A 26,526-nucleotide genomic window follows, 5' to 3' on the forward strand; every position below is an offset into this window, starting at 1 on the left:
CCACTCTTTCTCCCATGTAAGTAGGACAAGAACATCATCCTGCCAGCCAAATGCTGCAGCTGCTTCCAGGACCTGGTCTGAAACAGAGCACTCTCCTTAATTTTGCATGAATTTCCCTGTCAGATGTCACCCCGAGGGCAGCTCCCCAGGCAGAGGAGCCTTTATGCAAGTTCAGGAGAGATGGGAAGCAAAACTTGTTTGATTTAAAGTCTGAGAATTTTTGTGGTTTTTTTTTTTTTATTTTTTGCCGTGGGGTGTCACCTCCCAGTCTGAACTCTGGCAGGCAAAGGGAAGAAGCCAGCATGTGCCTGTTGGGGACATTTGCCACTGGGTCACTTTCTCTTCTCTCTTCATTTTCCAGCTGCTGGCTGTCATTAGAGGGAGGACTCCTCTATGCCTTCGTGGGACCAGCGGCTGCTGTCGTTTTGGTATTTAAGCTTGTCTGAAAGATTTCTTTTTTTTCTCCTCTATAACTTATAGCGATTTCCTTGTTCTCTAAACCCAAGAATGCCCCTCTTTATTTCCACTTGTGTTTCAAAGAGCTTCCTCCTTCAGGAATAACAAGCAAAGCCAACACTTTGGGATGGGGTTGGTTCTGAAATGTAGTGTGCCTCAGCTCTCAACCTTCCCCCTTTGTCCTCACTGGAGCCCCCTAACATCTGATTGATGCTTTACCTTGGTTTTGCTGTGTCTGGATGGAAGGGCAGGATGATGGTGGAAAACTCTGACATTTTCCTTCAGAAAAATGCTGTTCCTGGTGCTTTTCAGACCAGATTTTATTCCTGGTCCATCCCAGGCCAGTGCATGTGAGCAGATTTCCTTGTTTGCAGGTGAAATTGAAATCTGCAAATCAAAGCTGAGCCTAAAAATGTCACGTTTGCTTTGAATTCAAAGAGATGGCAGGGTTAAAGTGGGCATTCCTAAACTCCAGCTCCTGCATGGGGAGTCCATTCTTCTGCCCCATCACCCCTGGCTTGAGCACAGCCCCAACATCAACATTGCCCAGTTATAATTTGAATTTAAGGTGTCATTCGAGGTGACATTCCTTCCCTGCTGCTGAGGCCTCGCTGCCCATGAGAAGCCTCAGGGCTGAAAGAATCTGAGAACTGCTGCTCCTCCAGGAAATCCCTCCTGCAGCAATTTCTGATGGGTTTAAAGCCACGTTTGAGCCCCCACATCTTTCTGCAGTTTCTCTCCAGCCCACTGTTTTATCCAGTGCAGGAGCTTTATGCCCTCTGAGGGTCCGGAGAGCCCCACAGGAACGGGGTTGTTGACACTCACAATTCCTTTTTCAATTCAGGCTTTTGTTTCGTGCAGTGCCTGGGGGATGAAATGCCCCACAGCAGGAGCTTACAGGAGAATAACTCCACAAAAAAGCTCCTGCTGCCTCTATTCTCAGCGCTGTCACTGCACATCAAACCACCTTGGTGCCATCATTTCATCACAGTGACAAAGAGGAAAGCCAACAGTGGCCCCTCCTCTGCAAGAAATCAAAACTGGTCGGAGCTGAGGTCTTTCATGTGGGGTTGTGACACAGTGATTCGGAGGGAGGAAGCTTTGGTAGTGCCCAGAGTCACTCTGCTGCCTCAAACCACCTCACTTTTGTTGTGCCAGCAACAAGGGACGTGATCTTTCTCTTTTTCATCTTTTAAAGTCTGAGGAGAACGCAGGAGCCTGCTTCCATTTGGCAGCTCAGATTTCCCTCGCCATCAAGCAGTGGAAATGGGATGTCCTCACAGAGGGGTCAGCACATGCAAATGGTGGCTCCTGCAGCTGGTATTTGGCAGTGGTGAATCATCTCTGGGGGTGTCTGGCCCTGATCAGCACCAAGGGAGAGGCCACACGCCTCATTTAGACTCCCTGACTCATTCCTGGCCAAAGTGACAAATGAATATTGCCCTGGCGGAGACACCAAAGAGCTTGGGGAAGAAGGAGAGGCATGGAAAGCCTTTTTATAAATGGGAACCTGCAAACAGATGAGCTCAAAAAGTTGATAATACTCTGAAGGTGGTTGGCCTGCAGCTTCAGCAATGTTCATAACTCAGTCAGGCCACTGACACTGCACAGCTGCAGCTTTGAAGGATAAAGGTTTGACCTTTATTCTTAAAAATCCTGGTCTGCCTTAAACACAGAGCTGTTGGAAGCAGTTTTGCTCACCCAGCTGAGGTGGAGCAGCCTCATGATAGTTGTGTGCAGGCTGAAGGCAGGGGGAGGCTCATGGAACAAAGTGAGGACAGGGTCAGCAGTGGTCAGGTCGTGGTTACCTCCAGGAATTCCAGACTTGAGGCTTTGCTTCTGGAAGTTGTCTCAAAGATGAAGAAGTAAAGCTACTCTGCATGTTATTGGAAGAATGTCCATGTGGTATCCCTGACTTAGGAAAGAAGTGGAGCCAGGATCAGAGCAGGGTGTTGATCGTGGTGATCAGTGTACTTGATTGATTGATTGATTGATTGATTGATTAAAACCAGTGCAGAACTTCTCTTTGTTGTCTCCCCTGCTCTTTAGGAGTGAGGATGCACACTTTGGCCAGCCCTAGGAGAGATCCAGCCACACTTCAACCCCACCTTTCCTCCTGCCTGGCTGCCCCTTAAGGAAAAACTTTGGATCCTCCACAGTGAAGGATCAGTGATCCTTTCAAAGCACTCCCTCTCTTTCCAGGCTCAGAACCAGGCTTTGATTTCCTGCTGATCCTTGGCTGTGTCACTGTGCCTGGCTTGCCAGTGTTGTTTCTCTGAATCAATACCATGGTGAACTCTAGAAGTGGCCTCAGCTGTCTGCTGACCCAGCAGCTGATGCACACAAAAGGAACTGCAATTTCTGAGACTTTCCGTGGATTCCCAGCTGTGGGCTCCACATCACTGAGCTGGTGAAACCAGCAGAAAGATTGATCATTGTTTTGAGGGTGATTTAGGCAATTAGGCAGAGGCTTGGTCCCTTCCTTTGGGTCAGGTGACTCTTTGGATCTCTTAAAATCACAAACACGTAAAGTCACATTAATTTATCTCTGAATTTGGCCTTAAAACATTTCCCTGCAAGCCCCACATGCAAAACAGCATTGACCACACATTTCTACCACCAGCAGCTGTTCCACTGACAGAAAAACCAGGAGAATGTCTCATTTTTCCACCATCATGACCTCCTCCACACAGAGGTGGGGCTGGTGTGTCACTAACGTGCTGGGGATGGGGTTTGTAAAGCAGATGCAGCTGGCAGCAGTGGATGCAGCTGGAAAGGCACAGGGAGGAGTTTGGGGTCACTTTGCAGGATCTCAGCTCCTGTCCAGCCTGTGTTTCACTGTGGATTTTTGTTTCTGATGGACACAGATATCCCTGCTCTCACCCTGAGGAAAATGGACTGCATGGAATTGTATCACCCACTGATTTTTTTGGGAATTCTCTGTGCTGTACCATCTTCAGTATCTTCCAAGACATCCCACCAGAGCAGACAATGTTTCTACTTGCTCCAGTTTCCCTCCACCTCTTATTTTGAGACCAGCAGTGGTGTGTCACCGGGAAAGATCTGTGGCACATTGTCTGCATTCTCTTAATGCTGCTTCTGACTCCAGAAGGTGCTTTGGGAAGCAGCCCATGCCAGCCCACTGCTCTTCTCTGTACTGGCCACTCTCAATTTATATTAGCCCAAAAAATTGTTGCTGTGCCTGGAGTTTGCCTTGCTGGACCTCAAGCAGTGTTGGGGTTCAAGCAGCCCTGCAGCAATCTGGGAAATTCCCAGTCTCTCCTGCTTCATGGAGACCTGGCTGAGGGTTGGACTTGATGATCTTGGGGGGTCTTTTCCAATCTTAAAGATTCTCCAACCTCCCTGATCTGCTGCCAGCTGCATTCTGCTGTCCTGCACTCACTGATGCACGGCCAGGGGAGGTGGGACAGTGGGGGACACAAGGGGTGGTGGCCTGCAGAGGTGTGACCTGGCTTTGGGAGAAACCCTTCTGTGTTACCGAGCTTGACCTGACCCTCTTGAGAACAAAACTTGTGTGTTGTTTCTCTTTTGACAGGTGAACATGGTTATTGGCATTCTGGTTTTTAACAAACTTGTATCCAAAGATGGAATAACAGATAAGAAACTGAAGGAACGGGCAGGGTATGCCTTATCAATACATCTAAGTAAAGAGTGAAAATAAAAACCAAAAATACCCAAGGTTGTGATCAATAACCAGGCAAGGGGTGAAAATAGAGATTGAGGATGCAGACAAAAAAAGAGCAAAACCAGATTTTTTAAAAATGAAAGAAAAAACCACACTTGGTTTAATGTCTTTGCACTGTCATTCAGTGCAGCAGGACACAAAAATCCAAGAAGCAGCCCTGTGTTGCTGTGGAGGAAGGATAGAAGTTCATCTCTTTGTTAAAATGGCTTCAGCCAAGGCTGATACATCCTCCCAGAAATAAGGGAGAGCAAAGTGGCTCTTGTCACCAGCTCCTGGAGACAGCAGAGAGAGACTCAGCACTGCTGAGTTGTGGCACGAGCTGGGTGACAAAGGGGTTGTGTCTGAGGGCTGGCAGGGGTCTCAGGGACAGCAGAGGTGTGTGCTGGAAGGGAATGGGTTCTGGAGGTCTGGCAGAGAACAGAGCAGCAGATGGATGCAGTAGGAGAGGTGAGTTAAGAACCTGTGCTGCGAGAAAAGATTCTGCTGCCACCTGAGGTTCTTTATCTTCTCCACAGCCTCCATTCCTGAATCCAGGGGATTTTTCTTACCTGGTTTCCTTCGGAGTGTAAATCCAAGAGTCGATTCCCCATTTCTCCCCACCCTGGTGTTTCCCAGGGCTCTGCCCAGGGCAGCAGCTCCCGGGCAGGGCTCTCTCTTGGGTTACTCACTTTTGGCAGTGGCTATTTTGCCACTGCCAGCATACCCAGCAGGATGAGAATCCCTCTCCTCTCCATTTTCAGGCACAAACCTGCAGTCTGCTCAGATTTTATCCCTGAGCAAAGGACAGAAATGGCAGGCTGACACTCTGATTCTCCACAGATAACCAGGTCAGATGTGTGTTGCTTTCCCCTGCCTTTTTGGCTCTTTGCTGCAGTTAGAAAAGCTCTGTCCTTACCTGGTGTTGGGAAAAGCAGGGATCTCTGCTCCCAGTTGTCCACTGCAGGAATTCGATTTATCACTGTGGGTAACAGCTGTGTTCTGGAAGGAAGAAGTTGTTCACAAAGGAATGAGGAGAGCAAAAGCTGTTCTGGTTCCTCTGCATGGAGGCAGAGTTTGAAACCTTTGGAGGCTGATGGAGACAGCACAGGATGCATGGATATATCCTGTCTGTCCAAGTGGATGGAGAAGGAGTCTCCACTGAGTCTCAGAGGGCAGGGGTGGATAATATAGAAGAGGTTCAATATTCCTGACACCAGTTTTTAATTGAGTGGTGGAGGCAAAACCCAGGGTAGAGGCAAATTCTCATCCAGCACCTCAAATCCTGTGTTCACTTTTGGGCCCCTCACTCCAGGAAAGACCTTGAGGGGCTGGAGCATGTCCAGAAAAGGGAACAGAGCTGGGGAAGGGTCTGGAGCACCAGGGGAGGCTCAGCCTGGAGAAGAGGAGGCTCAGGTGAGACCTCATCACAGCTCCCTGAAACAGGGAGTGGTGTGGTGAGGTGAGGGTCAGTGTCTACTCCCAGGTAACAAGTGACAGGAAAAGGAGAAATGGCCTCAGGCTGCACCAGGGGAAGTCCAGGTTGGATATTTGGAAAAATTTCATCCCTGAAAGGATGACCACGCTTTGGAACAGCCTGCCTGGGGAAGTGGTGGAGTCACCATCCCTGGAAGTGCTCCAGAAACAAGTGGACCTGGGACTTTGTGATAAAGTTCAATAGCCATGGAGGGTTGTGATCAAAAGTTTGGACTCAATCCTGGAGGACTTTTCCAACCTCAACAATTTTGTGAGAAACACAGGGACCTGTTCAGGCTCATGGTTTATCAGCAGTGTTGACACAACCAAGCCTTGGGGTCCCTGGGTGCAGCAAAGGGGAATTTTGGTGCCTGAGCAGTGCCATGGCCATAAAACAAGAGAAAATTTGGATGATCAGAGATACCAGCTGCTGCTGGGTTGAAAAATATGCAAGGAAGTGACCTTGGTGCATTGCTTCGAGCAGCTGCTAACAAGCAAGTGCTTCATTCTGGATGATGCCTTCTTGACAAAGAGAGAACTCAAAACAACACCCTGGCTGCAAGGCAGGGTCTGGAGCAGGGTAATTCCACTTGAAAGTCAGCGCTGCAATAAGTGGTTTATTGGATTAGCAAAGCAACTGAGAGTTGCTGCCTCTCAGTCCCTCCCTCTCTAATCCAAACTGCACACGCAGTGACCTTATTTAATACACAGCAGCTGGTTATTGATCACACTCAGAGTTGGGCTTTAAAAACAAAACCTGCGAGGCAACAAAACAAACAACAAAAAAAAAAAAAAAAACAAAACAAAAAAAGTAATTTTTCTGATGTTCTTTGTTTTTTTTCTTTCTTTTCTCTTTTTCCCCCCCTTCTTTCGTGTCCGTGTGTGTGTGTGCAGCACTTTTAAGCCTTATCTGTGCTCAGTGGTTTTGTTCTCCCTTCCCAAGTGCCCCTGCTGAGAGTGTGGGAGCACTTTTGAGAGCCCTGGTGCCCTTTTCCCTTTAGTTCTCTGCTTCTGGCCTGGGCTTGGGAACCGTGTTGGAAGGTAGATCTGAAGAAAATCAGAATGAGTAAACGGCCTTGGAGATGTTTGGACCTGAGGAGATGGTCTAAAGAAATGTTGTGTTTCCTTTAGCAGAGGCAAGAAGTATGGTTCAGTGTTGCAAAAACAACTTTTAAAAAGGGTGAAAAAAAATCCACCAAAAATAAGGGAATAAAGAGCTGTTGGATGTTAAGAGGAGCCCAGCACACACTCCACAGATTGGTTGTCACAAATTCATCCATGCCAACAGTTCTCATGAAATAGTACCCGACACACAGGAATTCTGCCCCGTACTTAGCAGTGGAAATAGCTGTGATTATTGTTGTCACATCTGTCAGAAAATGCAGATTTTGTAGTGGCAGTGGTTTTATAGGTGGATCACAAAACCAGGCTGTAGAGAAGGGGGTGTGAATACCTGGAGAGCTGGAGAAAAGCCAAAACCTGTCTGGGAATGGAGAAAACCATCCCAGAAAACAGTCTCTGTTGGTGGCCAACTCTACCACCAGTGTTTGAGCTCTCTTGAAGGGATTACTACCAAAAAATGAATGTTTTAATGTCAGGAGCCTTTAAAATGAATTTCAAATGCATTCAGCCAGTGTTTATTCCACAGTTGTGTGCTCACACAGGCAGGGAGGAGGATTGAAACCATCAGGGATATTCACCAAGGCTAATTTTAGCTGAGTTTAATTTCTCTGGGCTTCCTCTGCCACTTCTGAGGAGAGACAGGAACCTTGTCCTCCCTTTGAGGACCTCTTCTTTTATCTCTATTGATCACAAAAACCACCCAAGAGGAGTTTGCCCCAAAACCTTGTGTGAAATAATCTCTGTTCAGGTGTCCTGATGGGGTGGAACAGGGCTGGGTTGTCAGAGCACACAGGGGAGAGAGTGATTAGGAAGGTGATAACTGCACTGAGGCAGGAAGGGATTGGGGTTGTCCTTCCTCTGGGAATGGTTCCTGTTGGAAGCAGTGCTCCTGCTCTTCAGGCTGTGGATGGTGGAAAGCACTGCTCAATAAAAGGCAGCAAAGTCCAGGCTCCAGTGAGCACACCAGATGAGCCCAGGAGCTGTTTGTGGATGTTTAGGAAGCAGAAAAAGCTAAATTAAATGAAGGCATTATTCACTGTGATTATTTAATTAGCTTCCCTTTCATATGCACAGGCGCCAATCTAAACCTGCTACGGAAATTCAATATATTAACAACCTCATGCCCCCAGCCAGAAGGAATTAGGAGATAAATGTACCCACATCAGTGCCCACTGCTTGCAACTTTCTGTATAAACACACCCAACAGCAGCTACAGTTGTGTGTTTACAGTGGTCTCTTGGCCAGTTCTCTGTGATTCAATGTCATTCATGTTTTTTCTGGTACAGTTTCCCATCAAATTCCTCAAGTCAATCTACTTTTTTTCTTTTTGCTGCCTATCTCTGCCTTTCTCTGTCTCTCTGCTTATCTGTTCTTTGTGGCTTATAGATTTGGGGATAAGCTGTTGTATATATATTTTTTTAAGGGTCGTGCACCTAATGCCTCTCCAGACCCACTTTATCTTTGGTTCAGCCATTGTCCTCACAGGATTTACACCATCCTTCCTGGAAGATATTTATCTGTGGACACAGGAGCTAATTTCCTCTGTGTCTGAAAGCTTCTGTGGGATGCCTTAGTCATTATTCTGCATGGGAATGATGACTTATGTCACTGTAATTAATGAAAAGAACAATCAATAGCCACTTGAAAGGGGGCCACTGGGCCCACTGCTGCTGCTGTGTTGGTGCTCATTAAGGATGTATTTTTGCAGTGAGACTGAACAGAGAGCCACCAAAGCTAAGAAATGCTCTGTGGAGTCCCCTGATCTCTCTCCCAGGCAGGGCAGGGACATAAAACCCCTCCTGGTTGGGGCAAACCTCCCTCAGCAGCATCCCCACCACACACCCCAGGGATGACAGACCCTGTGCTGTCCTCTGGCAGTGATTTCATGTCTTCTCTGATGCCAGGCACAGCAGGAAGGTCCTGGGGGATGTTTTGCAGACTCCTTCCCGTTTTCCAAGCCAGATCTGACGTGGGTGTGGATCTGTGCAGGCCAGGAAGAGCACACAACCAATACATTCTGGGAAGAAACGGGGCCAGTGCCAAGCTAATGTGGCTTCTGGGCTCCCAGAGAGGAGCTGAATTGGTGGGATGGGGGGGTTCCCACACATCAGCCACTAAAAATCCCAAGGATGTGCTTTAGCAGATCCCCTCATACCAGCAGCCCTCAGTGGCCTGTTTCTGTGGTTGGTCCCATCCAAAAAAAAGAAAAAGTGGGAGCAGCAGGTGGGAATAATTCTCAGGGTTCATCCCAAAGTTGTTTTTGGCTCCAGAACAGGATGTGAGAGAAGGAATGTCTCAGAAACAGTCAGCCAGTTGGGTTCCTTTCAGGGCAGGTTAGGGGGCTAAGGAAACACCCAAGCTCAGGATTAATTTCTGGACATAAAAGAGTCCCATCCTGCATCAGTGAGGGAAACAAAAATCAAAAAGTGGCCTCTGAGCAGAAACCAAGAGTGGCCTCTGTCCTGGTCTCACCAGCTCCCAGTCAGAGAAGATAAGTGACTTATCCCTTGCATTGCTTTAGGACAGAAGATAAGCAGGCACAGCCCCCACAGCCCTACTTCTTGCCTTCTACTGCACAACCCTGCCACCTTTTTTGTTTTGGAGCAAAAAGGCCAGGAGGGAAAAGAGCAATTTCTCAAAAAAACCCAAAAAAAAACCAAACTAAAAGAAGGAGGTGGAGACTGGGAGAGCAGTACTGGTTTCTCTTCCGTGGGTGCCAGAGAGACACCCTGAATCTGGCATGACTTTCACCAACACAGTTCCACCCTCTCCAGCAGCACCAACAAATCTGAGTTGTCCATTTCCCCCCGTTCCCCGCATCTGGAGTGGTACAGATGAGAGAGTTTTAATTCCTGCCTGTCTTTCATTTCTCTTCCCAAACTGGGTATGGTTGGTTGGCTCCCTTTTCTCCTTCCTTTCTTTTTGGCTTCTCTTTCCCTTTCCTTTCGACGTTTGTGCTCATGAGCGAAGTGTTTTGTTTTGTTTCAGTCTTTTGGTTTTAATTGCAGTCAGATGGCAGTGCCCCTTTACGGCATGACGCTCAAATGTTCCAAGTGTGGAGTAGTTTCTTCTGCTGAAGTTTCGGCCACAGCCACCAGTAACGCCATGTTAGTTCCTCTAATTTCAACTTCTTTTCTTTCTTTCTTACTTTCCACTTCTTTTTTTGTTTTGTTTTGGTTTGGTTTTTTTTCTTTTCATTTTGATTTTCGCTTTTCAGTTCCTTTTTTTATTTCCCTCTTCCATTTCCCTGCACTCACCAGCCCGTGTTTGTTTTCTCTCCCCATTCCCTGCCCACATCCCTGACATCCCCCAGCTCTCCCCAACCTCATTCTGTGGGCCATGAGTAGAGCAGGGCTCCTGCAACACCCCTGGAGCTGATGGGCTGGATCCTGAAAGCACTTTTTTGACATGCCTAGATTTAAGATTTAAGCATGTGACCAGCCCATGGAAGACAAAGGGACTCTGCATTTGTTGCAAGCCATGTTTAATTTTTTTTTAATTTGTTTTATGCTCCGTTCTTGGAGTTCCAGACTTAAAGCTGTGATTCCCAGTAATTCTGGTGGTAGATAGGGACTCCAAAATTCAGTTTTATCAACCACTTGAGCACCTGCTTAAGTGTTTTCCTCCAGAGGCTGCAGAGCACTGAGTGTGGTTTAAGTGAGTTGGTGAATCACTTCTAAGTGGTTTTTTTTCTCCTCTTATGAAATGCTGAAGTTAATACCTTGTAGGCCTGCAGGTCTGATTTGATAAGTGTTGACTGCCTCTTTTGGACCCCTGAAAGCACTTGGAATTAATTCTCAAAATCTTAAAGCGTTTCATAGCTCTGAGTTACAAAAGTCAAATGCTGTTAAATCTCTTCTTAGATGCTGCTAGAGTTAGCTTAAAAAAAAATAAAATTCCAGAGCTTTGTTCTGCTGGAGAAATTGCTATTTATGTGGTTGGCTTTTTTCACAAAGGTTAAGGTTGGAGGGAGAGTGATGAGGGAAGGTTTGTCTTTCTTCCTTCCCTTTTGGAAATTTTATTATCTGTATCATATCCAAGTGATGCTACACTTTGGTTTTGATGTCTAAATTAATACATGCAAAATGTGTGAGGGAAACAGTCTCAGATCATTTGCAGTTTGAAAATTCCTACCTTTAATTAATCTAAACTAAAAAAGGCAGCCGATGGCCAGCTCTCAAAATGCAGAAAGATAAAAGAAAATCAACTCAAGAGCACCTGGAAGGTGTCCCTGTTCATGGCAGGGGGTTGGAATGAGATGTTCTTTAAGGCCTCTTCTAAACCGTTTTATGATTCTGTGGTTTTCTCGGTGAAATGAAGAACTGAACAAAATTTGATGTATTTTTCACTGCTAAGGTCATTTACTCACCTTTTTCAGCAATGCCCAGCTGAGATGGAATCAGTCCAGACATGTGTACCACAAGTCTGGAATGAGCAGCTCGCTGCTTTTTGGATTCCTGTAACTGCAGAGCAATGTTAAACCAGCAGTAGATTTACTATTAATAAATTAGACTCTTAAATAGGAGAGGCTTTCTGTTCATAGTAAATTAATTTTAAAAGTTAAACAGTCTCAAGTCCCTCTCCAATAGTGTCTGACATTGGTCTGCAATAAATCACAAATTCTGATTCATCTCCAAATCAGGAGAAAAAGGGATGTGAAAGCCAGATCTCCTATTCATTCTGCTTCTCTAATTTAAGTGGATTGACAGAAATTGGAGGGCTCTTGTAAGAGGATTTTTTTACTGTTTTGTTTCCCAGCAGATTGGGTACCTCAGATGACAGTGCCCGGTATCAATTTGGTTGTTTGTCCTCAAGTGTCCCATGCTCTTATCCTTGCACAGGGAACACTGAGGAATACACAAATAAGCTCACTCATTTCCCCTTGTGATCCACTTCATCCCGCAGCTGAACTGTTCCTGGTTTTCCTCCTCCAAATTTCTTGTAAATGAGGTTGCCAAAAGGCAAAACTGTGATTATTCTTCATGCCACTGCCACCCTTCTGCTGGGCTCCCTCCTCCCAGACCTTGCAGCAGCTCTGCCATTCAGTTTTGGAGTCTTTAAATGTGGATTAAATGCCATTAGGATTCCTGGTTCCTTCCTGGCCTGGAATGAACCATAATTTTTTAATGCAGAGTACATCAAGGGTGTTCCTGCCTTGTTCCTGCTGGAGTTGCTCATGCCCTCCCCAGCTTCCCTTCCTTGGATTCCAGAGTTTTATTTCTGGGGTAGCACAGAGTGAGAAAGAGATCCATTAGAATGTTTTTCTTGGATTTTGGAAATCTTTGTGGTGAGATCTGTGGTTGGAGAAGGGAATGTGAAAAGGACGAAAAACAGAGGGAACTGATGGGAGAGAAAAGTGACAGAAGTGGAAAAATAAGTACTGGAAATTGTGTGATTTCTTGACCTGGGGAAGGATAAATGGAAATCTTTGGATGTCTGTGACCTGTTAGGGGTTATCTGGACTTGACAGGTGTGGGTTAAATAAATCCTTCCCTTCAGGCTGTGCTGAAGAAGATCTTGGGCAGGTTTTGCCACTGGAAGACCTGTGTTCCCACATTTCCTCCCATTTATTGCTGCCTATAGGGCACCCTCAGCCAGTGAAATGTTGCCTTGAAATTAATTTATCTTTGCTACCTGTGGAAATTATTTTATCTGAGATGGAAAACATGTCTCAGGGGCGGCTTGGCTTTTCTTGGTGCTGGCTGTGAATGAGGGAATCCACTGCAGATAGCAGGGAATGCTGAGGGATGGATGGATGGATGGATGGATGGATGGATGGATGGATGGATGGATGGATGGATGGATGGATGGATGGATGGATGGAAGGAAGTAAGTTGATTTTTCATCCCTGAAAGTGTCCAAGGCCAGGTTGGACAGAGCTCTGAGCAACCTGGGATAGTGGAAGGTGTCCCTGCCCATGCCAGGGGGTTGAAACTAAATGATCTTTAAGGTCCCTTCCAACCCAAACCATTCCATGAATTTATGAATCCTTGCCAAGCAGCTCATTGGAAATCTAGACCCTCAGGCTCTGATCAGTGGGAAGAGACAGGCCCGAGACTAAAACCCTGGCACAGTGTATTTTTCCAGGCACCCCACCCAAGAGCCAATGTCAGGGGTTCCTCAAGACCCTTATCATCATCATTCCTCTTAAATCCTTAGGAATTTACGAGTCAAATCTCCCATCTAAGGGTTTTGCCCTTTTTATTGGCTCAATATCCTTTTAGGGAGTCTTGGATGTCAAATTTTCTGCCTGTATTGTAATTCCAGAATTAATGTGAGTCAGTGCTTCCATGCATGGCTGGTCTAGGAAGTTCCTCAGGAGAGTGTTGTCCTCATGGTTCAAGGAATTTGAAATCCTATCCTTACCTGGGGATAATACCTGGATCCTGCAAGTCCTTCTTGGACTCTAAGGGAGCACCTTCCTTAATTAAAGGTGAATAATGAAGCAGTCTGGTCACAGCTGCCTCATCACCTGCCTGTCTCATGTGTCATAAAATCATCACAGAATGGTTTGGGTTGGGAGGGACCCTAAAGTTCATCTCATTCCAGACCCCTCACTATGAACACTTTCCACCAGACCAGTCTGCTCAGGGCAGTTTACAGGCATTTGATTTCTTGCTCCCCTAATTTTATTATTTAAATTGCAGCTACTGGGGGTAGAATCATCTTTTAGGGGAGAGTAGAAATCACAGCAGGTGTTTCTTTTTTGCCTGTGTAAGGGAGGAGCATCAGAGTTTCCCCTCTTTTTTGGTTACAGGTTTCCTATCTTGGTTATATAGGCATTGAGTTACAGGGATTTGCTCTGAAAGTGGCCTTAAAATTGGGACAACACTCTTGCTTTTGGGAGGAAAAGTTTTTAAGTGTTTAAAAAGTGTTTAAAGCCAGGTTGGATGGAGCTGTGAGCAGCCTGGTCTAGTGAAAAGTGTCCCTGCTCATGGCAGTCGGGTGGAGTTAGATGGTTTTTAAGGTCCCTTCCAGCCCAAACCATTCCATGATTCTGTAATTCTGTGAATACAGGTCAGAGGAGCAGAGAAGCATGAGAGAATAAATAAAGCACATCCCTGTACTGTGATGTTCCTGCAGCAGAACTGCTGGTGTGTAAGGAGCCATCCATTATTTGTTGAGTCCAGCGACCAATTCCCTTTTCAGAGCTCCTCTCCAGGAGCTGCTTTTGAATTATAAAGTGATTTTTTTTTTCCTTCTGCTGCTTCTTTAACCTAAGTTGCTGCTGCTCCGTCAGGGTTGAGTAATGAAAATAATTGATCACTTTGCCCTTTGTAATGGCCCTCTACATCTTTATTGGCATGTCCTGTGTGTCCCCCTGCACTTGCCTTTTCTCAGGGTGCAGGACTCTTCATCTTTCTTCATGTAGATCTTTATCTCCAAACCCATTCTTTTTGCTCTTTCCATTGCTTTCCTCTAAGTGCAATCCATTTATTCTGCTTCTTTTGCAAAGACAAAGACTCTCCATGCTTCCAGCTGCGTAAAGGACAAAACCAGATAGATTTTGTCATTTTGGCCAAATCCTTGCTGCCAGGGCAGGGTCTGGTGTGTGCTTTCCTAAGGCTTAGTGTTTCCCATGGTAGATCCCACATTAGGAGTGGTTGAGGGAGCTGGGATGGTTTATCCTGGAGAAAAGGAGGATTGGGAGGACATTATCACTCCTTGAAGGGGTTGGTCTCTTCTATCAAGCAACCGAATGAAAGGAAATGGCCTCAGGTTGCACCAGGAGAGGTTCAGGTTGGATGTTGGGGAAAATTTCTTCACTGAAAGGATGATCAAACATTGGCACAGATTGTTCAGGAGATGCTGGAGTCCCCATCCCAGAAGGATTTAAAAGCTGTGTAAATGTGGCACTTGGAGACATGGTTTAGTGCTGGGTTTTGCAGTGCTGGGAAAAGATTTGGACTTGATCTTAGAGGTCTTTTCCAACCTCAGATGGGATGCTGCTGTCACTTGTCCTGAGAGCTGTCATAAATAGGATAAATAAGAGGATCTGCCAGCTAATTCCTTTGTCCCAAGCAATAAAAGTAATGGATTTATTGATCATGGCTAATCCATGAAAAGCCATTAGGTGGTCACAGTGTCTTTGTATAACAATTGATCATTTCATATCACATCTCGTGATAAGCACCCTAATGTGGTATTTCTTAGGTCCTCTTAAGTAATTCCGGGATCTTTTTAAGGATTCACTGTGCCCCCCAAAAAAAGGGACAGGTGGGAAGGTGGTTGGAGTCCTGCTATGAATTCAGCTCAGAGCAAGTAGAATTAAGGGCAGTCTCACAGAAAACCCACATGTCTTCCTGTAAGTTTTCACCTGAAATTTCAGCCTGTACCAGATTTCTGTAATGGAGCTTTTAATTTGGAGTTTAATATTTCAAAAATCTAAGCAGAACCTTGCAAGTGAAATTAGAGTGAGATCCATTTCCTGTGACCTGTTGCCACCTGCTGCCTGAGAATAAAGATGATGCATTCAAGTATCAAGCAGAATTTCCATCAATTTTGTAAGGGATGAATGCTGCTGAGAAGGCATCTGGAAGGTGAATCACAAAGAGAGCAGAACTCTGAGCTGATGTAAGTCAGCACAACTTGGGAAAATCCTGATTTGATCCAGCTGAATATGTGGTCATCAGCTCAGCTGGAAGGGCAGAGCAAATTGACTCAAACAATTTATTCTTGAAGCAGGTTTTGAAACCAGTGGATTCATATCTGACCATTTGCTGAAGGGAAACATAATTTACATAAAATTTACCTTCTCAGCAGCATCCCTTGCAACCCCAGATCCACATCTAAGTCTTGGATCCAGATCCAGTTCATTGTCATTATGAGCCTGAAGCTCTTTTCAGGAATGGAAAACCCAGATTCAGTTATTTGGTTCAGACCTGGCTCAGATCCATTGCCAGGTTTCCTGTTCCACCTTGGTGACAGTAACATCCACAGAATGGGTGTACCAGAAGTGTTCTGGAATACCAGATAATTCCAGGAAGCAGGGTTGTCTCTTACAGACCTTTCCCAGCAGACCATCCCCTTGCTGCTAGAATTATTTCATCTATTCAGCCATGTTGTATTGGCTGATACTTGCATGGAAGACACATCTAGAAAGGTTCCTTTTCAACCAAATCTTATCTTTCCATGCAGCATTTCTGCCTTTCTGATTTTTTTTTTCTTTCATGCGCTTGCTGCTTAGCCAGATTTATGAAGGCACTACCACAAATGACAGCAAAGAGAGATTTCAGTGTAATGAGGCGGATTTCAGAGAAATGGAATAAGTTATTTCTCTTTAGGAGTTGTTTGGTTGAGGGCTAGGGGTTTTTTTTGGGTGTTTTTTAATAATACTTTGAAAGCATAGTTCATCTTGGGTATTAAAGAACAGCATTTGCCATCCAAGATAAAATTACAAGGTATCAGATTATGTCATGGCCTTTACCTTACAAAGAGGTCTTGTAATGCTTGTTCTAATTAAAAAGAAAAATAATTCCATTTCCCTGCTCCCTTAGGTCAATTAAATTCCTTAATAATACCATTAATGACCAGACCCAAGTGTGGACAGGCTGTAGAGATATTTGCAAACAGGGTCTAATTCTGACTCTAAAAATAAACTGACACTGTAGTGTGATCATTGCAGAACTGATGTTAACAATCCTTCAAAAACCCTTAATGAAGCCAGGGCGTTCTATCCTGATGTCCAAACCTGTATCCAAGCTCCAGCTTTGTTCAGGTAAAACTCTCACTGAGGTCTGTGAGCTAACCAGCAAGTAAACATAAAACCCTTGGTCATAGATCAGGAAATGGTGAGCAAGTCCCATGTAAGTACTGCTGAACGTGTTTAATGGTATCTGTCCTGTAATTTCTTGTCTTGCCTGTATTTGTCTGTAATTAAAGGTTTTCTTGTAGCTTCTTTTGTTATTCGAGGCCTTCTCTGGTTTGTTAGTTAAAAGCCCACAGGGAAATTCTCCTTATATTCTTGGTGCCAAATAGATGGGATGAGTGACAGCTCAAAATCTCCCTAGTCAGCTGTTAAAATTGTTTGGGATCTTTTTTTTGGTTGGAGAGATGGATGCCTGAAGAGTCCTTGGGAAAAGAGTTGCTTTCCCATTTGCAGGGCCATCATTCACAGCTAAAGTGGAGTTTCCTGGGGCAGCATCACAGAAAACTTGTTTTGTCCAGTTTTCTGTCTTGTGAATGGAGATGTGGCTTGAATCTCAACTTAATGTCCACACAGGAATAAACTTACAGGAATTGTCAAACATGGAACAAAAAGTTGGTTTTTTTTTTCCCAAAGCATCAGCTCGGGAGATCTCACAAGAAAGCTGAAAATTTTCTGACTATGGGGAAATTAGGTCAGGTTTTAGTCCCCCAGTGTCGTGGGGACCATGATCTGTAGATTAAAAGGAGAAATAGAAATATTTCAGTCTGCACATCAGCTCTCTGCCTGTCCGTTTGAGTCACTCGAAAGCGTGACACGTCCCAGTGTTGGTGTCTTCCATGTGCTGTGGAAGTCCAAGTGTCTGTGACCCGAGTACCGACAGCCATCGTGACAGACCAGTCTCTGCTGCAACTGTTCCCCTTCCCCTTGGCAACCTGCAGTGATTGTATTTTGTCTCCTTCCCTTGGGAAAAGCCGTGGTGGTGGATTAGGGGCAGAGTGGGAAGGGTGTGGAAGGGGGAGGGAGGGATCCACATCCTTCCTCCCCACCTCCAGTTTTATGCATGACTGCACCGTTGGGAAGTTGTCCCCTCTGTTTGGGTGGCGTGAGTGTGCAGAGCTCTCCTCCTCCCTGAGCATCCCTGGGAGAAGGGCTCAGGAAAGGTCTCCCTCACGGAGATGCTGGCTGGAGAAATCCTCTGCAGCCCGGTGGGATCGGGAGGCTGAATTAGAGCCCCAGCTGGGATTGGGTGAGGTGGAGCTGAGCTCTCTTTCCCTCTCCCTTGACAGGGCATCCCTCTGGAGCTCCTGTGTGGTGCTGCCCCTGCTGGCTCTCACCTGGATGTCTGCAGTCCTGGCCATCACCGACCGGCGCTCGGCGCTTTTCCAGATCCTTTTCGCCGTCTTCGACTCCTTGGAGGGATTTGTCATCGTCATGGTTCACTGCATCCTCAGGCGGGAGGTGAGAGGGAGGAGTCATTATCTGTTACATAATTAACACTATTTTCCATAAAAACCACCTGGAAAAGTAGCTGAGTCCGCCTGGTAACTTCTCTAACCCTACAGATTTCGCTTTGGGGGAGATCGCGACAACAAAAATGACCGTGACATTTTCAGAGGGTCAGAGGGAAGGAGGGGTGAATCAGGGTGGAGTTTGTTGAGATGGGATAACATGTCAGGCTTTGCTTGTTTGCCAGCAAAATTCTCGTTTCCAGAATGTTCACACCCCACCTCCAAAAATACCACATTAAAGAAGTCATTTGCGTGATTTCAGGAGAGGCGAGATGCACTGAGGTTTGCAGGATGAAATCTGTGCTGGCATTAACACCTTGATATTCCAGCTAGGAAGTGCAGCCAGCAATAATCAGGCAAGGAAATTGAGGAAATTCTCTTCAGCCTCCCTGTGGAGATTTAAAATGGTGAATTATATCAGGGAAGAAAAGGACGAATCTTTTATGTTTCTTTTATTCTTTTCATCCTACGGAGTGGAGAGACTATTAATAAAAGAGACAGGAAGGGTCTTTTTTTTCAATATTAATTTTATCTTCTTACAGTTCCTTTAAATTCAGTAAAACAGATTAATTTCTTATGTCAGGCCAATGAAATCAATGGAATTATACCACTGGCTTGGCTGAGACTCCTTTCACTAATTGCATTATGAATATGAGTCTGCATTTAACTCCCATTGCAGTCACTGGGATTTTTTTTTCCAATTATTTCAGTGAGTTTGGGCTCAGATTTATATTACAGGATCCTGATCAGACTTTGTAGACACCAATACAATGATTAATGCAGGAGCATCCATTTAAAACATATTGCAAGCTGCAGAATAAAGGACATTTTTATTCCTGACTGTATAAATCAAGCAAATGGAAGTGACCTAGGCAGTGACCCAGAGTTGCTAGAAAAACTCAGAGCTGCACTTCAGTGTGTGAAATATGTAACACATAAACCATGTGAAAGAAATGCCTGGATGCTGCTAAAGCAGGGTCCGTGTCCTTTTGATCTAACAAGGGCTATTTTTATTTTGGATTTCAGCAGAATTTAATGTGGTTTGGTCAGTCTGACTCTGACCTTTGCCAATCTGTTCCTGCAGGTCCAGGATGCTGTGAAGTGCCGGGTTGTGGATCGTCAGGAGGAAGGGAATGGAGACTCAGGGGGGTCATTTCAGAATGGACACGCTCAGCTAATGGTAGGGAAATCTCCCACTTCCCCTTTAGTAGGGGGTTTGTGGGGATTTTTAACTCGTAACTGATAAACAGAGGACTCTGTCCATCCCAGATCCTGAATTCACCATTCTTATTTCTTTTAAACTTTTGCTTGAGCAAACACAGCCCTTAAAATGGACTTTTTCACATAAATCTGGGGCGTTGCATTGTAATTTTAAGGTTCTTAAACTTCCACACCATGTTTTGCAGACATCTGGGTGAGATCCTTTTTTTCCCCAGAAAAATAAAGAACCAGAATACACTTCCCCTGTTTTTCAGACCTTTTCATCCCCATCAAGCTTCCTTGTCCTGGCTGGAGCTAGGAAGTAATAGTTTGATACTGTTTTAATCACAGTCTGTTGGGTCACTGTCATTAAAAATACTGTCTCAGAGGGATTTTTTTCTCTCAAAAGCACACTTTGCTTCACTGGGAATAGTTTAAGCTCTGTAAATTGTGGTCCTGTTGTGTAAGTCCTTTGCAAACAGCAAAGGAATAGGCTGTGGGGCTTTGCCCTGCCTCTGCTCCACTGTTATGATGTAGTTCATGCAAGAAACATTTAATTTCTGAGGTTAAAATAAAGATGTCAGGAGAATCAGATGATTTGAGCAATTTCCAAAAGCTTCTGGTTAATATTAGAGCTACAGCACAACCCAGTGATGTTTTTTACAGTCACTCCTGTGCTGAGCAGTTTCTGCCTGGGTGCGAGGTCTGATTTCAAACAGCACAATCTTGGAGTCAAGACATCAGCAGAGCTTTAATTCCACCACACCTCGGTGGTGTTTGCTAAAAACAGGTGCCTCATCTCTCATTTAAATGCTGAGCCTTCTCATTTTCAGACAGGTTCTCGCTCTGCCTAATTGTGGGTAATTAGAGGGCCCCTTGCATGCCTGGTGCTTTGGCTTCTTCAGTAATAGACACCATAATCACACCCAGTCTGAATCTTCTTTTTCATAAGTTAACACCCAGAGCTTTCTTATTCTCCCTCTGTAAATCACGTGCCTTCAAATTATTTACGTAACCCCCTCCAGATTCTCAGCAACCTGAAAAAAAGGTGGATCCTGTGATTGTCAGTCTGCTGTCGCCATCCCAAGTTTCAGGGGTTTGCATCTCTGTACAACTCCACATTTCCATTCATTATCAGGCACCTTGGGAAATTCTGTGTCAGTTTTTTAGCAATGTTGCATTTCCTCCTGCGCTGCTGACAGGTGTGTAGAGGAGCAGGGATCTTACAATCACTTTCCTCACGTTCCAGCACAAAAAGCTGTGGAATCTGGCTGTGAGTGATGACTGCTCACTGGTATTTTTAGAGGGGTACAATGTTATTTTGTTGTAAAATCACCGAAGGAATCTAAAGCCTTTGCAGGATGACATTTTTGCTGTTACCGTTTCCGTTTATCTCCAAATCTGCCCAGCTAGTGAAAAGGAGCTTAGCTGGGTAGAACTGTTCTCCCCACAAAATCTTGTTGACTGGTGTTAAATATAAACCTGTCTCTCATTCATTTATCAGCAGAACTAGTGCAGGCTGTTCAGCAGCATTTTTTCTGGAACTCCTATCATGAAAATGAGATTATATTTTTCTGTGTCACCCCGTTTGCCCATTCAAATGTTAGTTCAGTCGTATTTCTCTTCTGCTCTTTTCAGATTTATTTGATATCCCAAAGAATTTACTGGGAAATTAACATTGGAAAGTCTGAGATAGTTGAAAAACTCTTGGCTCTCAACCTGCTAATATTTAACTGTTTATCTCAGGGGGATGGGGATTTTTCCCGCATTCTTCTCAGTATTCAAATGGATTTCATTTCATCACATTAATACAATTATGTTAAGTCTCTTTCTGAAATGATACCAGAAATAATCAGTGAACTCTTCTACCTTTTGCTAGTCTGCAGCTTCCCCATTACTCCATGAAAGCTCACAGCCTGCTGTGACTCAGTTTATCCAGTTCTTTGAAATGTTATCTGCTCAAAGCTTCAGAAAAAGGATTAACTCCTCCTGGGAGAAGAAAGGAGTTCCCTTTGGCTGCACAGACCACTTGAAAAAGTTATTCAGCCTTTGTGCCTGTGGGAGCCATTGATTTTATATGTTAAGAGTTTCAGAGGCAGAGACTTGTTCCCACTTCATGTGACTTGGTGACAGATCACAAAAAAGCCCAGTGGGGAGTGGAGCATTCCCAGCAGGATCCCCAAATTCTTTAATAAAGGGTGGAGAATCCACTTAAATTTATGTGTGGAGTGATACATCCAAAACAGTTTGGGCCAGCCTGTTCCCTGTTTTTTTAGGAGTGTGCATCAATGTGTTCCAGCAAGATATTTTAATCTGCAGCCCAGGAATAAGTGAATGGATGAGCAGATGGACCCCAGTTGAACAGCAACGTTCCAGCTTTATCAGTGATAAAATTCAAAAGCCAACAGGTGGAAAAATGTGGTGTGTTTTCCGTGTTTGAAAATCCAAGCCAAACCTCTCCCCTCCACTCTCCTGGCAAAGGCTGTGCCCACCTCACTAATAAAGTGGGGGTTTTGCATTTTCCAAGTTTTCCTGTCCTTCACCACCCCCTTTTGACCACATCCTCTGTGTTCTCTGTCTTTCAGACCGATTTCGAGAAGGACGTGGACATGGCTTGTAGATCAGGTGAGCACATCACAGGTGAGAATCAGCAAGTGACCTGGTTTGGGGATTGAACTAGGCCATTTTTTTTCCTTCCCTTTCTGTTTCCTTTGTGTGTGTCTTGGTGCCTTGCATGTCCTCATGTGGGTTGCCCTTCCTTTCAACCACGGCCAAAAGAATGCAACACCCTGAATTCTCCCTTTGATTTTCCTATTTTCCCATAGCTCTTTTGGCCTTTTAACTGAGATCAAGCCTTGCCTCTGAGGAATTGTTTTTTGCCATGTAACACGGTGGCAGAGAAGAGCATCAAGGAAGAAGAGATGGGATCCATCTCTTCCTACTGCGATCCTTCTTTGTTCCAGCAACCCCTGCTGGGGTCATGCCAGCCCCAGGCAGCTCTGTGCTCATGAAGAGTGTCTTTGTAGAAAGTCTGGAATCTGGAGAGCCGTCCCACCACTCCACCTGGCCCCAGGCTCTTCTGTGCACCTGGAAGTGGTCGGATCTCTCCTCCTCTGCCTGTCCCTTTCTGTTGTGTGTTCATCACACAGGTTCCTCTGGATCCTGAGGATGTGCATGAGTTGACAGCCCCTTTTCCCAATAATCCCAGGGGTGTCTGTGCTGCCTGGATTCTCCCTGGTTGCCTGTTCCTCTCTGCAGGTCTCACCCTGTCCTGGTCCTGGCATGCCTGACCTTTTGGCTGAGGTTATTTTTCTTACCTTTGTAGATACTGAGGCTTTCATTTGCCCTCCCAGACTTCTCCCCTCTGCCAAGCAAGAGAAATACCAGCTTGCTTGGGAATTGCATAATTCATATCTTCCAAACCAGGATCTTCCCAAGTCAGGGACAGCACACTCTGTGTTCACTTTCCACTATGGCAAAGCTTCTCTCTCTGGCTTTTTATTAATCTTTCTTTTTTGCCTTCCTTCTTTCCTTTTTTCTTGTCTTCTTCCCTTCTCTCTTTCTCTCTTTCTTTCCCTGCTCTGCCTTTTTTCTTTCTCCCCTCCTCTCTCTCTTTCTATAAACATCTACCTGTCCTTTTCATTTATCCTTTTCTTTATCTCATCTATCATTCATTTATCTGCTTCTAATGTATTTATCTATAATTCATCTCTTTCGTTCTGTCTGGCAATCACTTATTTATCTGTGTCCTCAGCTGTCTGTCTTGCTGTACCTGTTATTTATGTATTTCTATCTGTCAACATTTGTCCCTGTCACTGTGTTTCTGTGTATTGTCTATCACTGTCACTATCATTTATCTGTCTAATATCTATCTATATCTTATTTATCTTTTCCTGTCCATCTCTCTGCCTCACTCCCTCTCCCTGTGCTTATCACAGTCACAGTATATTTATCTCACTTACCCCTGTGATATCTTATTTCACGGTCCCTTTTGTCCATTTATCTCTTTTCAGGGTCTCTCAATTTTTTTTTTCCTTTCTGTTTTTCTGTCTCTAATTTAATTTCTAGCTGTCAGTCTCTTCTCATTTGTCTTTTTTGACATCAAATATCTCAGTCCCAAGAAATCATGTATGAAAAACATGTGTGGGGGGCCATGTCTGAGTTGAGGAGATGCTCAGGGAACATTCACCAGACACAGAGTCAGCTGTAAACCCCAGCAGACCCCAAATTCCTCCTCTAGAGGAGCCTTTCTGGATCCGCCACCACACCTCTTCATCCCAAATTGAGTTTCCCAGAGGAAGGGAAGGAGCTGATTCGTTTCACATGATTTCATGGCAGGAGGCTCTGGATCAGCATCTTGCCAACAGCCTAAGCTTCCCCTCCTTTGCCAGCATCCAACTCTATAATTTGTATTGGTCTGCCTGGAGATTCTCCTCCTCTCATAAAGTGCTATTAGACTGTGCCAAGATAAGTAGTTAATAATAAACCTCATTTCAGAGACCTTTTGGAGTGGTTCATCATCCCATGCACTCTGCTTATTAAATAATAAAAACCAGGAATCTGTCCAATGGTTTCTGGCCATCATTTCTCCTGGAGGCACCATCTTCCCTCTTGTGATGGATTGGAGATGTGGCTGAGACCACTCAGAACTCTCTCACGTTGATTCCCTGGTAGGATTTGCTCCAGGGCTTGGTGTTGAAGGCTCATTCTGCTCCTTGCTTGGAGATTTCCAAGTGGAAACCTCTCCAAACCTATTTTCTACAGCTGATGTGAGCATGGAGAAGAGCCTGGATCAATAAACCTTGCTGGGACTCCCAAGGGAAGGGTTTGACTTGCTCTGATTTATCCCAGCAATGCCAAGATGTTTGTGGCTGCCAGAGTTTTCAGCTTTAAAAGCTCTTTACAAGCTCTTTTTATTCTCCTTGGTGCCCTGCTCATCCTGCCTTGCGTGCTCTGTAGTCTTGGGGGGGGGAGCTTTGATCTTCCCTCTGTCCCACATGGAGCAGCTGAATAATGTCAGCTCACCCCAAAAATCCTTCTCCCTGATCCTAAAAAAGATCCATTTACCTATTTTTATTTCCTCCTTACGGTGGGTGAAAGGGGAGCACACATTTCTTTCTCTTTTGCTGTGCTGAAGTCCTGGGTAAGTAGCCCACAACACTTTGTCCCTGCCCCACAGTGAGATTTCCATGATTCTCTGGTTTTCCACCCAATGGAGACATCAAGGTTGACATCATTGTTTTCCCAAGATCTTTGTTGCAGACTGAAATCAACTGAGCAATAGATTATTATGCCTGGAAAAGGGGCAAAATATTTTTTTTTGCAGACAGTGTTGTGTGGGAATGAGTGTCTAAATGTCCTTTATGACATGCTCACTTTCTCCTCAGTTTAAACTTTTCCTCTCTTTTTAAGGAATATTCCTGTCACCACTTGCTTTCCTGAAGGGAAATAGAAAATTGCTAAATAATGAACTCTCACAAAGGCTTACCATGATTACTTGAATGTAAGACTTTTTGGAGAGCAGTTTGAAATTCATAACAAAATATGATGTTTTTCAAAATACCAATTTATTAACACTGGAACTGTTAAGGGAAAAGAGCAACCTGAAGTATTTTCATGAGCTAATACAAAAAAATTAAATTTGAAGGAGGCTGGAACTCAATGATCTTTTAAGTTCTCTTCCAGTCCAGGCCATTTGATGATTTTATAGTTGTATGAATCATTGATAATGTTGTATTTCAGCTCTTTCCTGAATCAAAATAATTTTTTTACACAAAAGCAACCTTTTATTTTAAAGAATTCTACTCCATAGGCTAATAATGTATTGATTTTATATATACATGCATATACTAGATGTACTAACTATCTAAAAATCTCTTTGGTTTTCAGGGTATTGTTGGCCTAGATGGGAGTTTTGGCCATGGTTGTGTTGGAAAACTCACATCACAGAGAACTCTCCCAAAATAACAAAGTTTTTTTCCTCCACAGCTTTAATTTTGCCTTTGGTATCCTGGATTTTAAAAATACAAATAATGTTAAACACTGTTGTGCCTCTTCGGGAGAGGTGCTGGCGGGGAGTAACTGTGGGAGGTGTCTTGATGTGCCAACAAAACCCCAGGTGAGGTGCTGAGGACACTTCTCTGTCTCCCCAGTGCTGAACAAAGACATCACCACGTGCAGAACCTCGACCATCACGGGGACCCTGAAGCGCCCGTCGCTGCCCGACGAGGAGAAACTGAAACTCAACCACCAGAAAGGCTCCTCCAACTTCAACAGTCTTCCAGCCAACGTCTCCAAGATGCACCTTCAGGGCTCCCCACACTACCTGGGGGCCATCAACCTGAACGAGTTCAGCAACCACTCCCTCACCCTGAAGAAGGACAAGAACCAGCCGCCGAAATCCATCTACATCTGCGACGGGGACATCTTCAAGAAGTTGGACTCGGAGCTCTCGCGGGCGCAGGAGCAGACCCTGGACACCAGCTACGTGATCCTGCCCACCAACACGTCCACCCTGAGGGCCAAACCCAAAGATGAGAGCAAATACAGCATCAACATCGACCAGATGCCTCAGACACGGCTCATCCACCTCAGCATGGCCACCGACCCCGGCTTCGTGGTCAAGAGTCCCCCGCGGGAGCCGGTGTCCATGGCATGCAGTGAGGTGCAGGGTTCCTCCATGATCCAGCAGCAGCAGCAGCTGGCTCCACAGAACATCTCCAACGAGTCACAGATTCCCAACAGCCTGTGTGACACGGGTGACTCAGGGAACTCGGGTGTGGTGTCCAAGAGCGAGACCGTCTCCACCCTCTCCATGAGCTCCTTGGAGGTGAGCGTGGAAATGGCGGTGTTGTTCTCAGCCCAGAGTGCTGTTCTGCCCTCAATCCCGCCACTCCAGGGGGTTGGAAAGAAGAACTTTAGGGAAAATGTAGCCCAGGATGCAATGCCAATGTCATACTTTGCTGAGGGACAACTGGCATGTGATCATATTTTGGAATGTGATGTCACACTTCCAGAGCACGTTCCATTGCTGGATCAACTATTTTTACCCCTACGGATGCTGCAAAGCAAAAAAAAAGTTAATTTATCAAAGACTTCATTTTAATGCCAGGCACATGGCCTGCCTTATCTTTTCCCCTTTCGATTCTCTGCCCTATTTCCCATTTTGATGGTTTCAGTCATGATGCAGATGAGAACACCCAGTGATCCAGGCTAGAGGGGGCTTGGAGCAACCTGGGATAGTGGAAAGTGTCCATGCCCATGGAAGGAGGTTGGAACTGGTTGATTTTAAGGTCCCTTCCAACATAAAAGATTCAATGACATAAAATATTTGGCACTTCCCATCATGAAGAGCCAGAAAAACATGTTAAAGGTGTAGAAAAAGGGAAAGGAGAAGGATTTTTCCTGTTTTATCCTCTTACTAATCTTTGCCC

General features: G+C 45.0%; 1 protein-coding gene across 16 annotated transcripts in view; it reads left to right on the forward strand.

Annotated features, from left to right (window-relative positions):
- ADGRB1 (adhesion G protein-coupled receptor B1) overlaps positions 1–26,526 on the forward strand; it is a 282,418-nt gene that overhangs the window by 239,262 nt on the left and 16,630 nt on the right. For 10 of the 16 annotated variants that reach the window (XM_064399042.1, XM_064399067.1, XM_064399091.1 and 7 more), the window contains 7 exons: positions 362–428; positions 4,013–4,098; positions 9,745–9,843; positions 17,672–17,843; positions 18,978–19,073; positions 21,679–21,733; positions 25,246–25,922. In XM_064399042.1, coding sequence (XP_064255112.1) covers positions 362–428; positions 4,013–4,098; positions 9,745–9,843; positions 17,672–17,843; positions 18,978–19,073; positions 21,679–21,733; positions 25,246–25,922 — 1,252 coding nt within the window. The remainder of the gene's footprint in view (positions 1–361; positions 429–4,012; positions 4,099–9,744; positions 9,844–17,671; positions 17,844–18,977; positions 19,074–21,678; positions 21,734–25,245; positions 25,923–26,526) is intronic. The other 6 variants (XM_064399149.1, XM_064399137.1, XM_064399141.1 and 3 more) reach the window with 3 other exon arrangements.

Source organism: Passer domesticus, chromosome 1 (genome assembly GCF_036417665.1).
Source record: "Passer domesticus isolate bPasDom1 chromosome 1, bPasDom1.hap1, whole genome shotgun sequence".
NCBI classification, from domain to species: Eukaryota; Metazoa; Chordata; class Aves; order Passeriformes; family Passeridae; genus Passer; species Passer domesticus.